The 14,466-nt window shown below is 42.8% G+C and overlaps 1 protein-coding gene across 1 annotated transcript in view; it reads left to right on the top strand.

Annotated features, from left to right (window-relative positions):
* Nucleotides 1–14,466, top strand: part of ABHD12 (abhydrolase domain containing 12, lysophospholipase) — a 50,242-nt gene that overhangs the window by 22,012 nt on the left and 13,764 nt on the right. Inside the window, exons 2-5 of the mRNA XM_076334842.1 lie at nt 341–465; nt 3,954–4,059; nt 6,474–6,593; nt 9,452–9,482. Coding sequence (XP_076190957.1) covers nt 341–465; nt 3,954–4,059; nt 6,474–6,593; nt 9,452–9,482 — 382 coding nt within the window. The remainder of the gene's footprint in view (nt 1–340; nt 466–3,953; nt 4,060–6,473; nt 6,594–9,451; nt 9,483–14,466) is intronic.

Below are 14,466 nucleotides of genomic sequence, written 5' to 3'. Positions count from 1 at the left end.
AAACGTGTGACATGCATTTCTAGAGATCCTGAAATCTGTTAAATCAGCAGAAAAAAGCTCTTGTTACAGAGTGTTTCAAAATGTCATCAGTGGGGAGTTTCTATTCCCTTTTTCTAAGCTGCATATCATCAGCTGACAGTTCGGTTACTTCTGCTTCTCTCAAACAATTGAGGCTACATGAAATGTTTAAAGTTAGTTTTGTTTAAAGAGTAAATGACCAGGTTTTCAAATACACCAAGCACACAGATCGTTGTGAAAATTGCTTCATAAAATTCCTGCTGTATTCAGGTCTGTCTTTCTCTCTCTTTTTTTCCTTTTTTTTTTTTTTTCTTTTATACAGGCGATACGGATTATGGTTTCGATTGCGGAAGTTAATAATCTGGTTGCTGGGAGTGTACATAGCCATTCCATTTCTAGTAAAACTTTGCCCTGCTATTCAGGCAAAGCTGGTCTTCCTAAACTTTGGTAAGTGACTCAGTCTGTTGGGATGTGTGAGGGGTGAAGGGGAGGAGTGTCTTTATCTCTCATTTGTCTGCCTTCACTTTCACCCTGCACGTGTACAGCTTGTGAAGGATATGAACTTTCACAGGTTGTAAGTTCTCCAAATTATGGTTTGGAAAGCATTCTCTATGGCTCTGGTGGTCTTTGTAGTATGTCTTTATATAAATACAGTGGCCAAACTGAAGCAAACTTTCAGCCGAAAGCGTCATCTTCAGGGGAACTGTGCAATATGTCGAATGCATTTTTCTGAAGGGTTCAACAAAGTTGCATGAATAGAACGCAAGTGAAATTAAATCCAGTGAATTGTTTTTCAGGCAGTGACTCTTCACCTGAAAGCATTTTAGGAGAATATTCTGGTTGGGAAAGAAGAGGCCTGTTCATGCAGTCAGACTGAATGCTTTCCTTGTGTCTGTTTAGCCTTTGCATTTGGTCGAACTGGCGGTACAGTGGGTCTGGCAAGCTGGCTCAGCTCCCAGGTCACCCAGGGAGGCCTGAGCATCCACAGGATGGAAAATGATGGAGCATCACTATGAGAGATACTTCTCTGCGATCTAAATTTGTCTTTAAACCTCACTTGTGTTTTGTGATGAAGTTTTGAAAAATATCTTCCTTTGATTGTAGAAGCTAGAAGGACCAACTACAGATATGTTGCTTTTATATAACTTCCGTCATTTTGATTGCCTGCTCTGTATATTCTAATACCTTGGATCCATGGTCACTGTGAAGTGTGTACATGTGCGTGCCAGCTCTTTCTGCCTTGATTGTCAGAACTGACAGCTGGGTAACATAAATAATGCAGGTTACTTCCATTTTCATCACCTTGCTTTTTCAGTGATGATTTTAATTTGCCCTTGCAGAGCTTTGTTAGGTGTCCCTGAAGTTCCTACCTCTATTCATTCCCAAGTGACCGAAATAATTGTTCTGTAACACTTTCTTGCACTAGTACTTGCACTAATATCACTGCAGTGTTGTTCCTACTGCTTTATATAATGGCAGTCAGATTTTATTTGTGACAGTACTCCCATTAAAAACTATTTACCTTAATACAAAGTGCATTCTAACACACTTACTAGAAGTACCTTGGCATGTTTGAGTAATTCTTTTCCACTGGAGAGTGACGTTTCTCCTTCAGAGGAGTGGTGTAGGGTTTGCCCTGTCATATTGTTTTTTTAACCTTCTGAGTATAAATCACTACTCTTCAGCCATTGTTTTCTCCTTCTTTTGTGTAGTTTGGGATTTGCTTCCAAAACAGTAGTGCAGAGCTTCAGGAGAAAGTGCTTCCATTTGTTTCTCGAGATAGCTAAAGATGAATCGATAGCCATGCTTCCACTGTTAGCAACCAAACCAATGTCTGGATTTGTTCTTGTGGACAGGCTTTTATTCCAGGTTACAAGATACATGGGTAGAGATCTCAAGTTGTCTCCACTGGAAGTCTTCAGAAAACTGAGATTTCTAGAAACATAAATACAAACTAGATCAGATTTAGTGTATCAGTATGATTAACAAATCATGTGATTTTTGTCATGTGATGTGTTGCGAGTGATACCAAATAGCTCTGAAACATGTAACTGAAAAAAACCCTTGATGTGCTAAATCTCCACGGGATGTATGCCTATATGATGATCTCTTTGTCTGTGTGTGTAGAATAGATGGACCATTCCGGTGATAAATGCCATACATAAAAATTGCCTGTGCTTCTATATTTTTCTCTTGCTTTGAGGTAGATGCTTACCTGGCCCCCATCACTAACATTGGTATGTTCCTGTTCATATCTTTGTAATACAAAATTTGTCAAGAAAGTCGTAACGGATTTGGCGAATGGGAAAATCAAGGCACAGAGAAGTTGAGTAATTTTCCCAGAACACTGCTAGAAGTGACTTGTGTGCCTGTCCAGACCTCAACCACAGAACTTACCGTCCTCTTGGAGGATCTACCACCCTTGTGAGAGCGTCACTGAGCTCTGCAGTGACAGCGCAGTGACCCAACGGGTCTCTGGTGGCATGCATGCTTTGTCTGGGACTCTTCCACGTGCTTTTGCATAAGAGCAAACAGACTTGCACAGGTATAGATCTGCAGTCTAAGGGGCCAGATTTGTCAGGTTAACATCGGTTGTTGTCTGCCTTGGTTTTTATGTTTGTGGAATGTTTAGTGATTTTTGGGGGTAAGTGAAGTGAGATTTGACTGTCATATTATCAATGCTTCTTTGTGTGTCAATAGCAGGAAAACTTTGGTATGTTAATTGTTATGCCACTAAATTCCAAGGAGACAGACTTCCTGGTTCTGCTGGAGTGGAGCTCAAGTTTATGGAAAAAGCCTGAATCATTGGGAGAAGAGAGTCCTTAAAACTGCTCGATGCTGTCACTAGATCTCTATAGCGTCTCTCTTGGTATTAGGTGTGTCAGAGGCTGTCTAGAGAGGCCATACAGCATTGGTGATGGAAAAGGAAGCATTTAGACTAAGCACATCCCCTCATTTAGCACATTGTACAGTGTCTATAAGATGTAGCTTGTGAACCAAGCAAGGGAAAACAAAATGCTGAAAATGTTTGATGTTTGACTTTCCTGATGTTGCTCATGTTCGAATCATTGAATATAACAAGCAACGAACAACTGTGTGTTGTATAAGTTGGGGAACATAAAACATTTGGAAGAGTGAATTGAGGTGTAATGATTTTGTTTTCGGGGATCTCCTCCTGAAGAGATAAAGTTTCCAGCCTAACGTGATCTTTTTTAAATGCTGCAGTGTCTGGAAGATATGGCAATTATTTGATAGGCTTTGGAGCGTGGGCTAACGAACTGCATATCCTCCTCAAAGGCTCAGGAGGACAGTGTTTAACACAATTTATCTTAACAGAGCAATGTGGTGTCTGCTACTATAATGCAGTATCTCCTTTAGATTGTTGTATTATAGAGACTGAAACCACGTCATCCTGAAACATGTTACAGCTCTGGGATGCACCCTTTGTCCCAGGGGGTTTGTCCCATCAGTAACTTCCATTACAGCTACAACGCAAACAGTAAAGGGTTTGCCAAATCAGCTAACTCACCCCATTGACGCAGCAGAAGTGACTATTTTGTGTCTGGTGGATTTACAAAGCAGACTGGGCAGAAATGGTTAAATGTGTATCATAGGAAGCTTTGTCTGCCTCCCCCACCAAGAGGGGTGGGAGCTTGCTTTTAGCAATTTAGCAAGCAATTTTTAGCAAGCAATTTTAGCTTGCTCCCAGTTTTTTTGATGGTTGCTTGTGTCTTCTTGTCTTGCTCTCTTTGATGTTCATATTTTAGTCACAACTGTAGCCAGTTCATCCTTTCACACAAAAAGAATAAGGTCTTCCCAGCACAGTGGACCAGTTTGTACAACTTCCCAGTGCCTTGGTAAAGCAGTTTGATAAGAAAACAAAGATAAAAATTAAAAGGTTTCATATTCTATTTTTTTCTTTTTTTGTATTTCAGTGAGGGTCCCATATTTCATTGACTTGAAAAGACCACAGGATCAAGGTTTAAACCACACCTGTAATTATTACCTGCAGCCAGAGGAGGATGTAACCATCGGAGTCTGGTAAGGAAGCCTGTTCCGTGCAGTATGTGCTGTGCATCTTTATCCTTCTTTTTGTTCTCAGTGTTGCCTATCCAGTATTTTTGCTGTGCATGTGACAACCGTTGCCTGCCCTGATTTGTGGATGTTTGTGTCTTCCTCTGCCAAGTGACCGAGTTCATGTTGAAAAGTATGCAAATCTCTGGAGCTCATCTGAACTCAGATCAGTAATGCATGAAACACAATTGGACAAACTGTGCATTCAGAGAAACTTCATAATTTGGACTCGTAAAGGTTACAGGTCTGCATTGCTACGAAGATCATGCCTCTATATCAGATGAGACCCAAGGAGTTAGAAGTTTTGTCATTCAACTGCGGTTCATATTTTATTTTGCAAAATAAATGTGGGGGAAGATAGGAAAACAGGATCAAAGTGTTCAGAGTAGGAGGAAGAATATTCTGTGTATAAAACATATGTAGGGTTTGGAGAGTGGGTGAAAACGGGACACGCAGTTTACTCTCTTAACAAAACAAGTGACAGTGTCAGAGCTCATGTGTCATTCCTTCCTCACGAAGATGATTTTCTGGTCCCAGGCAAGGGCAATTCATTTTAGCTTCTTGTTACCCAGGATCAGCTCAGATGACTGGTTCTCTGTCTGAAAAGGTCTGCTTTCAGTGCTTCTTTCATTATTACACCAGCTCAAACTAGCTTCTGCATCTGTTTCTTATGATCACTTTCTATTGTGTCTCAACACCAGAAGTTTCAAAGCTACAGAAAAGTTCCTGCTAGCTTTAAAGAAAAAGAAGTGCCTGCAGTTTGAAGATATATGCAAGAGCAGCAAAAACTTGCAAAAAAGGCTAGACACCATGTCAGGTGTGGGGGGAAGGGGGCTGTTCCTTAGTACAGCCAGTGATGTTAGATCCGTAAGCTGTAGGACTTGGAGTTTTCAGTTATGTGTGTGTAACTTGTATGTGTCCACTAATGCAGTAGAGGTTTTTCTCTTCACTTGAGGATATATGACCTTTTGAACGGGACATTGATATCCTGCTACATAAAGATGGTTCCTTCCCTTTAAGTGAATTTTGGTAAAGAACATGTTTAGAAGCTGGCAGTTCAGTCTTTCCAGGGTAGGCTGATAAATAATGGTTTGTATCTACACTTGGACAATTAAAATTCTACTTGCTAAGCTGTTGAATAAGTTTAGATTGCAATCTGGAGATTTTTTATTTTGTTCCCCTTACAAGTGTGTCTTTACTAAAACAGAACTTCCAGCGTGTGGTGGCAATTCAGAGTCCATGTCATTTGTCTTGATACTTATGAGATAGGTTTTCATGAAAGTGTGGAGCCCTGCTTTAATGCCGGTGTAAGGTCTTGTGTTTGGTATACTTCCGAAACAAAATCCTCAGCCTGCTTTGTTCATAAGCTTGCAAAAGTCTTGAGGCAGAACAGTTGGAGAAGTTGAGTCCTACAGTTATTGGGGCTTTTTTCCTTCTCAAGAACTCGGTGTCTGCTGGCTGCATGCCTGCAAGTAGACCTTTTACGTTGTTTCCCCCTGTGTCGGTTTGTCCTCTGAGCATCTGGGAGGAAGGTGTGGTAGATGGAGTTTGTCTTTCTTCCGAGGAGAAAGGCATGTGAGTACTTAAGTTAATTCTGACGGCTGTAAGCTAGCCCCCTTCTCAACAATTTGAGATAGTTGTGGGCATGTACTCGCTTCCAGCGTTTGTCTTCTAGAGTAATTATCCAATATAAATGCCTACCTTCTCTTTGGTCTGTCATTCCTCTCTTTCCATTCTGCCAGCATTGAATTGTAACAGACTGCCCAGCTATATTATCTACAGAAGAACAGCTGTGAGTTAAAAATTCCTGGCTGTTCTAGATTGTAGCTTTTCCAGCTACAATGTTATACCTTCAAGAACCTGGTGTCTCAAAATAAAATACATGATCATCTTATCAGACCCTGAGCCCCTCTTTTTCCTCAGATTGACTATGGAGTCAGATATGCCTCTTGCTCACCGAACATTCTTTCCAAAACCAGCTGACTGATTATTCTGAGTATCTGCTGACCTAGCTGTGAATCTTGTTTATGGTGTGTAAGTATGTTAGTTGAGGTAATTAACTGCCATAAAAGCTGAGGAATTGAGATTCTTTCTCCAGAATAGTGGAAAGTTCAGTAATTGTGCTTTGAGTTTGCCTGTGAAGTTTGATGCCTTGCACAGCCCTGAGTTTTGAAGGCAACGGTGATGGAGGTGAAAATGTAGAAATAATCCTAGCCACTGTCTTTTAAATTTGGCCATTTGTCGGCTAATCATGACAGTTATATGAGGAGTGTGTGTGAGGTGTGTAATCCTGAATTAATGAGTTGATCAGAAAAACTCAAAATTTGAGTGGCCGACACTGAGTAGCAACAGGACAATGTACTTCTTCCTTCTGTATACAGGCACACGGTCCCTGCAGCCTTATGGAAGAATGCCCGAGGGAAGGATCAGTTGTGGTTTGAAGATGCTTTGGGTTCCAGCCATCCTGTAATCCTTTACTTGCACGGCAATGCGGGAACAAGGTGAGGCACAAGACAGTGATGGCTTTGTTTCATGCTGTGTTTTCCTGGCTTGCCACAGCTTCAACACATTGATAAGAAAGATGGGGACAAACTTTTTAGTAGGGCGTGTAGTGATAGGACCAAGGGGGAATGGCTTTAAACTAAAGGGGGGTAGATATAGACTAGATATAAGGAAGAAATTTTTGACGCTGAGGGTGGTGAAACACTGGCACAGGTTGCCCAGAGAGGTGGTGGATGCCCCATCCCTGGAAACATTCAAGGTCAGGCTGGACGGGGCTCTGAGCGACCTGATCTAGTTGAAGATGTCCCTGCTCATTGCGGGGGGGGGGGGTGGACTAAGTGACCTTTAGAGGTCCCTTCCAACCCAAACTATTCTGTGATTCTATGATTAAAACCAAAATAAAATCTAAAAGCAGTTTGGTGCTTCTCCTTTCTTTTAAAAGGAAAGCATGTTTTAAGAATTGATGCTGCTCCATTTATTGAATGCAGGAATAGATTTATTGCGGTTATCAGAAGTATCTGATATTGTAGTTTACCCTCTGCTAGAAGCCAGGAGGCTGTGACACTTACTAGATCAGGTAGGGAGAAGTACTTCTTTTCAGTATAGTGGTCTCTGAATTAAGACATGGGATAGTATTAGTGCTTCTGTATATGTGATTTACATGCATTAAATAAACTTTCCAGTTCCTTTCATGAGCTTATTTTAGTAGTTAACACATTCTGAGGAAGGAAAATCAGAAAGAAAGAAGAAGATAACGTGCTGGCCTTATTTCATAATTGCATATATGCAGGATATTTGTCTGGAACAGGAGCATTTCTAAAATTTGTGATTTTATAGTTGACCATGTGTATCAGCTAAAGAAGTAGGTTGGTTCTCTATACTTTGTTGCTGGATGCTAAAAGCCACTAGCGCTGTGTGAAACTTCCTGGATGTTTCTCAGAATCATGTTCTTACTGCCACATCTCTGCATGATACAGTGCTTTAGTTCATTTGTTAGAACATGGTCTTTTTCCTTACTAATATGCATCTTACAAAGAGTATCAGCCCCTTTCTGAGTTTTGAGTGCCAGTGCATGTTCTTTTGAAGCTGATGTCTGCTCATAGATACTCTGCAAGAGCAGAAACATTGCAGAAATACAAGTTCCATGATGTAAAGCAAAGAAACTCTCTTTTAGCTGTGCTGGTAGTGCAGTTTCGCTAGCCTTTACATCACAGGAACGTTGCCCTTTTTCACCTAAATTCTTGTCTTAGCGGTGTTCTTTTTTGGTACAAGGGCATGGTGTGGAAGATGCATGCTGGGAGCCAGGAAATGCACGAGCAGATGGTTTTTTGGAAACTGACCTTGTCTTTTTGTGCTGATGTATTACAAGGTTTAATCAAATTGTTGCATTATTTTTCAAATACTGCTTTGCTTGTTTTCTTGCCTTTATTGGGCATAGCAAATGATACTAATGGAAGCTGTTGTGCAGCTTAATGATGGTAATTTGGGACCAGTATCTCTGTTATATGCATATTGATTAGATTTACTTCTTGGCTCCCCCAAGTGCTACTGAGATAAAGTACTGAGCTATGGATCGATTACATATTTCACATTTTGCTTTACTCTCTGTATTGGAGAAGCTGGAGGTGTATTGGCTTTGCCATTTCAGCTTTAATATATATTGCTGTATGTTTCTACACTGCATATTCGGTCTCTTGTCAAAGGGCTGCTTTATTGATGCAGGCTGCATTAACCATAAGTAAAAGGCACTGCCTTGGCTTTCTGGTTTGCCTGAGTGGTCTGGAGCTGAGGCAAAAATGTGAAGTTTACTTGATCCCTTAGGAAAAATTCCTCTGTTGCACTTTGAGGAATGCATGAAAAGGCACCAAGGTGTGCATGTCAAGGGTGACTTTTCAAGCAAGAGTGTCGTCTTCTTCAGACTTGTATGATTCAAAATGACTTACAAGCAACCGCTTGTGTTTTGCCCTGAGTGTTTTTGGCTGCATTAGGTATTCTGTAGTACAGTTGGAGCTGACAGCTTTTGGCTGGCAAGTGCATGTGTTCTTAGAGAGAGGTCTGGAAAGTGGCATTTTGGTTTAGAGGCTGCACTGACCAAACCAGTCATAGTGTGAATGTTTTAGAGTTTTCATATGAGTGCAGTAGTAAATCTACTCTTACATCAATACTAGATTAAAGTTTGAGTGTGGATTAGCCATGTCATGTTGTGGATATATTTTAAAGCACGTAATGGCACATTCACTCTCCTTTCCATTTTATTGTTTAGATTTCAATTTATGAAAAAAACATTAAAGCAGATTCTTCCCCTGGACTTACTTACAGTGTTCAACTCTGGTTTTCTCTGCTCAGTCTTTTGCACATGTCCTTTCTGTCCCTGTGCTTGGAGCCAGGTGAGAAAATCCAAGGGCCAGCTGCTTGGGTTAACGTGGTGAGTTCTGCTGAGAGCATCACACCTTGGAGAGCAGGGGTTATTGCCTGGGGCAGCACTGGTGGCAGGAGCGCAGGGTCTGTAAAGCCAGCAGGGACAGGCTGTTTTGGATGTATTACAGGCTTTGGAAAAGGCAGATAGGAGGGTGGGTTGAAAAGTTCGTCTTTACCTGCTGTGAGAAGAGATTTATAGGGAGAAGTTGACTTCAAAACTGTCCTGCATAGCTCAGCAAAGCCTTGCTGTCTCCTTGAAGCCTGTGACAAAGCAGTTATGGTGTTTCTTATGTTTGGCATGTTTGTGTTAAACTGGAAGCCTGAGGCAATTGGGAAAGTCTGTTTCTGGAAGCTTAAATGTTCACATGTGTTTTTTTTGTTTATTTGTTTGTTTGGTGGTGTTTTTTCTCCTCTTCTCTTCATGAATCACTTTCGCCAGAGGAGGGGATCACCGTGTGGAGCTTTACAAGGTAAGTGGCTGCACGTGTTGTCCAAGCAGTTGTATTAACACATCAGATGTGCACAGACTTGAGAAGACTGCTCATTACAGCCCCCTGCCAACAGGCAAGATAGCTTAGGGCTCTTAGTCTCCTCTAGATACGAAGCATGTATGGGAAAAGGGGTCTGTAAGCCGTGAGCACACTTCCCCATATTAAAAGATATTTGAAAGGTCTCTTACTTGCTGTTGTTAACTGTAAGCTCCAACTGAGCTAACCAGGTTCTTGCCAGGAATACTTCCACAACACAGTTTATAGGAAAAATTAAAAGTTTTATTTATCACAGCCATAATTTGATTGATTATACTAGTATACTGATTTAAGGTACCATTTAAGAGTACTCTTTCATGTGTTACCAGTCTCTATATACTCACCATCGTAGAATAGAATAGCATATTTTCAATTGGAAGGGACCTACAATGATTGTCTAGCCCAACTGCCTGACCACTTCAGGGCTGACCAAAAGTTAAAGCATGGTAAGGGCATTGTCCAAATGCCTCTTAAACACTGGCAGGCTTGGGGCATCGACCACCTCTCTAGGAAGCCTGTTCTAGTGTTTGACCACTCTCTCGGTAAAGAAATGCTTCCTAATGTCCAGTCTAAACCTTCCCTGGCACAACTTTGAACCATTCCCACACATCCTATCACTGGATAGCAGGGAGAAGAGATCAGCACCTCCCTCTCCACTTCTCCTCCTCAGGAAGCTGGAGAGAGCAATGAGGTCGCCCCTCAGCCTCCTTCTCTCCAAACTAGACAAACCTAAAGTCTTTGGCCGCTCCACATAGGACATTCCTTCCAGCCCTTTTACCAGCTTTGTTGCCCTCCTCTGGATGCATTTGAGTACCTTCTCATCCTTCTTAAATTGTGGGGACCAGAACTGCACACAGTACGCAAGGTGAGGCCGCACCAATGCTGAACACAGCGGGACAATCACCTCTTTTGACCGGCTGGTTATGCTGTGTTTGATGCACCCAGGATGCAGTTTGCCCTCTTGGCTGCCAGGGCACACTGCTGACTCACATTGAACCTGCTGTCAACCGGCACTCCCAGATCCCTTTCTGCAGGGCTGCTCTCCAGCCACTCCTCTCCCAATTTATACTTGTGCCCGGCATTACTCCGTCCTAGGTGCAGAATCCAGCATTTGTTCTTTTTAAATTTCATGCCATTGATGATTGCCCAGTGCTCCAATCTATCCAGATCCCTCTGCAAGGCATCTTGTCCCTCGAGAGAGTCAACAGCACCTCCCAGTTTGGTATCATCAGCAAACTGGCTAATGGTGCATTCAACTCCTGCATCCAGATCATTGATAAATGTATTGAACAGAACTGGCCCTAGCATTGAACTCTGAGGAACACCGCTGGTGACCGGTCGCCAGCCAGATGTAGCCCCATTCACTACAACCCTCTGAGCTCTGCCCTTCAGCCAGTTCTTCACCCAGCGCACCGTGAACTTGCTCATCCCACAGTTGGACGATGTGTCCAGAAGGATGCTGTGAGGGACAATATCAAAAGCCTTACTAAAATCCAGAAAAACTACATCCACCACCTTCCCTTCATCCACTAGGCGGGTGACCTTATCGTAGAAGGATATCAAATCAGTTAGACAGGACTTTCCCTTTGTGAACCTGTGTTGATTGTGCATGATGATTGCATTGTTCTTTAAATGCCTTTCAATACTACCCAGTATAATCTTCTCCATAATTTTTCCAGGAACTGAGGTTAGACTAATAGTTCTGTAGTCCCCTGGGTCTTCCCTTACGCCCTTTTTTGTAGACTGGAATAACATTGGCTAGCTTCCAGTCAGCAGGGACCTCCCCAGACTCCCAAGACCTTTGGTAGATGATCAAGAGGGGTCCTGCCATAACATCTGCTAGCTCCTTCAGTACTCTGGGATGAATCCCATCAGGCCCCACGGACTTGTGAACATTCAGCTGATACAGCTGGTCCCTTACAATTTCAGTGTCCACAAATGGAAAGTCGCTGTTCCCACACTCATGGTCCTTTGACTCAGGAGATTGGGCAGCCCAAGGTCTATCAGTACTATTAAAGACAGGCAAAAAAAGCATTCAATGCCTCCGCTTTTTCTTCATCCCTATTAGTCAGATGACCATCTTCAACAAGTATCGGTCCAATGTTTTCTTTAGACCTCCTCTTGCTATTAACATACTTAAAGCCCTTCTTGTTATCTGACACAACACTGGCCAGTTTCAACTCCTAATTGAGCTTTGGCCTTTCATATCTTCTCCCTGCGTATACGAACCACAGCTCTGTAATCTTCCTGTGAAGCCTGACCTTGCTTCCAGAGATCATACAATTTCTTTTTCCTCTTGAGCTCCACAAGGACTTCCCTGTTCAGCCAAGCTAGTCTTCTGCCCCTCTTGCTTGACTTATGACACAGTGGAATTGCCTGCTCCTGTGCTTCTAAAAGATGGTTCTTAAAGACTGACCAGCACTTGTGGACTCCTAAGCCCTCAAAAGCAGATTCCCAGGCTACTCTGCTAAATAGCTCTCTGAGTAGCTTGAAGTTTGCTCTCCTGAAGTCCAGGGTAGCAACCCTGCTGTCCTTTTTTCTTGTTACAGTGAAAATTTTAAAGTCAACCATTTCTTGATCACTGTGGCCAAGACAGCCACCTACCATCACATCTCCCACAAGTCCTTCTCTATTCACAAATAGGAAGTCTAAGAGGGCATCTTTCCTAGTTGGCTCACTGAGTACTTGTGACAAGAAGTGATCTCCTACAAACTTCAAGAATTTCCAATACCTGCTCTTCGCAGCAGTATGGTATTCCCAGCTGATGTCTGGAAAGTTGAAATCTCCCGTAAGAGCAAGGGCTACCGATCCAGAAACTTCTCCTAGTTGCCTATAGAATAACTCATCAGTGCTTACATCCTGGCTGGTGTATCGGTAGTAGACACCCACTACAACATCTCCTTTGTTTTCCATCCCCCTAATCCTCACCCAGAGGCTCTCAACCACATCATCACTAACTGTAAGGGTTGTACAATCAAACCTCTCCTTTACATATTGTGTGACATCTCCACCTTGCCTGCCCTGCCTGTCCCTCCTGAACAGCCTGTAGCCCTCCACCCCAGCACTCCAGTCGTGGGACTCATTCCACCAAGTCTCACTGATACCAATGATATCATAGTTCTGGGAACTAACCAACGCTTCCAGTTCATCCTGTTTGTTTCTCATATGTGTGCGTTGGTGTACAAGCATTTCAGATATGCTCCTGAGCCCTCCATGCTTCCAGGAGCAGTGTAAATGTTCCCACTAGCATTGCCACCCTCAGGCGATGCCATGCCAACTCTTGGCTTACCTACTGCAATCATGTTGGTATCCCCTTCCCCCATCAATTCTAGTTTAAAGCTCTCTCGATCAGTCCCACCAGCTTACACCCAAAGACGCGTTTTCCCCATCGGGAAAGGTGGATCCCATCAGGTCGCAGCATACCTTGTGTTTTGAAGGCTCTTCCATGGTTTAAAAGCCCAAAGTTTTAGCGGAGGTACCAGTCCTGGAGCTGGGTATTGATATCCTGGGCTCACCTGTTTCTTCCAAAGTCTCCCCCCATTCCTGGGAGGACTGAGGAAAACACTACCTGTGCTGCTGATTTTTTTTTTTAGCATTCTGAAACCTCTTTTGATTGACCTCAGACTTTTTGTTGCGACGTTAGTGAAAGAGCAGGAATGGATAGTAGTCTGAAGGTTGTACTAAGCTCTTCACTCTTGTGGTGATGTCCCTAATTTGGGCCTCAGGGAGGCAGCAAAATTCCCTGAAAAGAGGGTCCTGTCTGCAAACGGGTGCTTCCATTCTGCACGGGAGGGAATCGCCAATGACCATAACTCGCCGTTGTTTTTTCTCGTCACTGGTCTTAATGCAGGTTTTGTTGTGAGGATTCCATACACAATGCCATACATCACCAACTGCTGGGAAAATATATGTGGAATGAGGCCAGCTCAGATTCCTCGCACTCTTCAAACTTTTGAAGCTGACATTTGTTCTTTTAAATGCCAAAATGTTGGGCCGAGCCAGTATAAACCTCCCCGTTGGCCCATTAGTTGGCTGGGGTGACAAAGCTAGTGCTTGCCTATTCACAGAACAATTTGTTGCAATAAAACATTTTCAAGGTTGCCAGTGCAGGGGTTACTTTATCACTTGTCAGGCAGGCAGGTTCAGCCTGGGTTTCCCCCTTTCCCGTGGCACGATGCATTTGTATGAGTGGTGCCATCTCAAGTGCTGAAGATTTTGTACAAAACTCAGTGAATTTCACAGACGTAGCACCATGGTGTGTTACCTGAGGACAGGCAACTTCAGCTGCTTTGGGTCTTTTGCCTGATGACTTTTGTGGTCATTTATTTTATTAAACTCTCTCTTGGCTGAAATTCTCACACGCTATTTCTTGGTCTCGTATCACATGTTTCTAAAAGAGCCATAATTATTTTTGCTGGCTCATTTCAGAGGGGTCTGAGTCTGTGTTTTTCCTGTGGATTTAGCTATTGTTCCCTTCTCTTTATAATTTGTGTTAGGGCGTTGGCACTCATAAAGCTTTATTGCAATGCAGCTCCTTAGGCAAGATCCCCTGCCGCAAAGTCTTTTTAATTCAGATCACTTAGAAAATGCTGTTTGGCAACTCCAAGGAGGCAGGTGATATTTCTTTTCCTTTAAGAAAAAAGGATGAGCTAAGTTGCAGAAAGTTGGTTGAGAAGACCGTCGTGTAAGGTGATCTATTTGGTCATTTTTCTGGGAATCAGCCTATGCTGCAATGCATTTTGTGCTGGCCAACACAGGCAGAGGGGTTATTTTGGATTTTGACTGAGCAAGAGTAGCAGTGCTTCAGAATACTCAAAGACTCTGCATGCCTCTGTGTGTTTCTGTGTGTGTAAATATATGGAGAACACAGTTTACCAAAACCCAAGGTTTCTGTGCCTGGGTCTGGTATTCTTTTGCTTCTGAGAAC

The sequence above is a fragment of the Aptenodytes patagonicus genome, chromosome 3, assembly GCF_965638725.1.
Source record: "Aptenodytes patagonicus chromosome 3, bAptPat1.pri.cur, whole genome shotgun sequence".
In the NCBI taxonomy this organism is placed as follows: Eukaryota; Metazoa; Chordata; class Aves; order Sphenisciformes; family Spheniscidae; genus Aptenodytes; species Aptenodytes patagonicus.
Note: the sequence above shows the minus strand (reverse complement) of the source record. Positions and strands in the feature narration are given on the sequence as shown.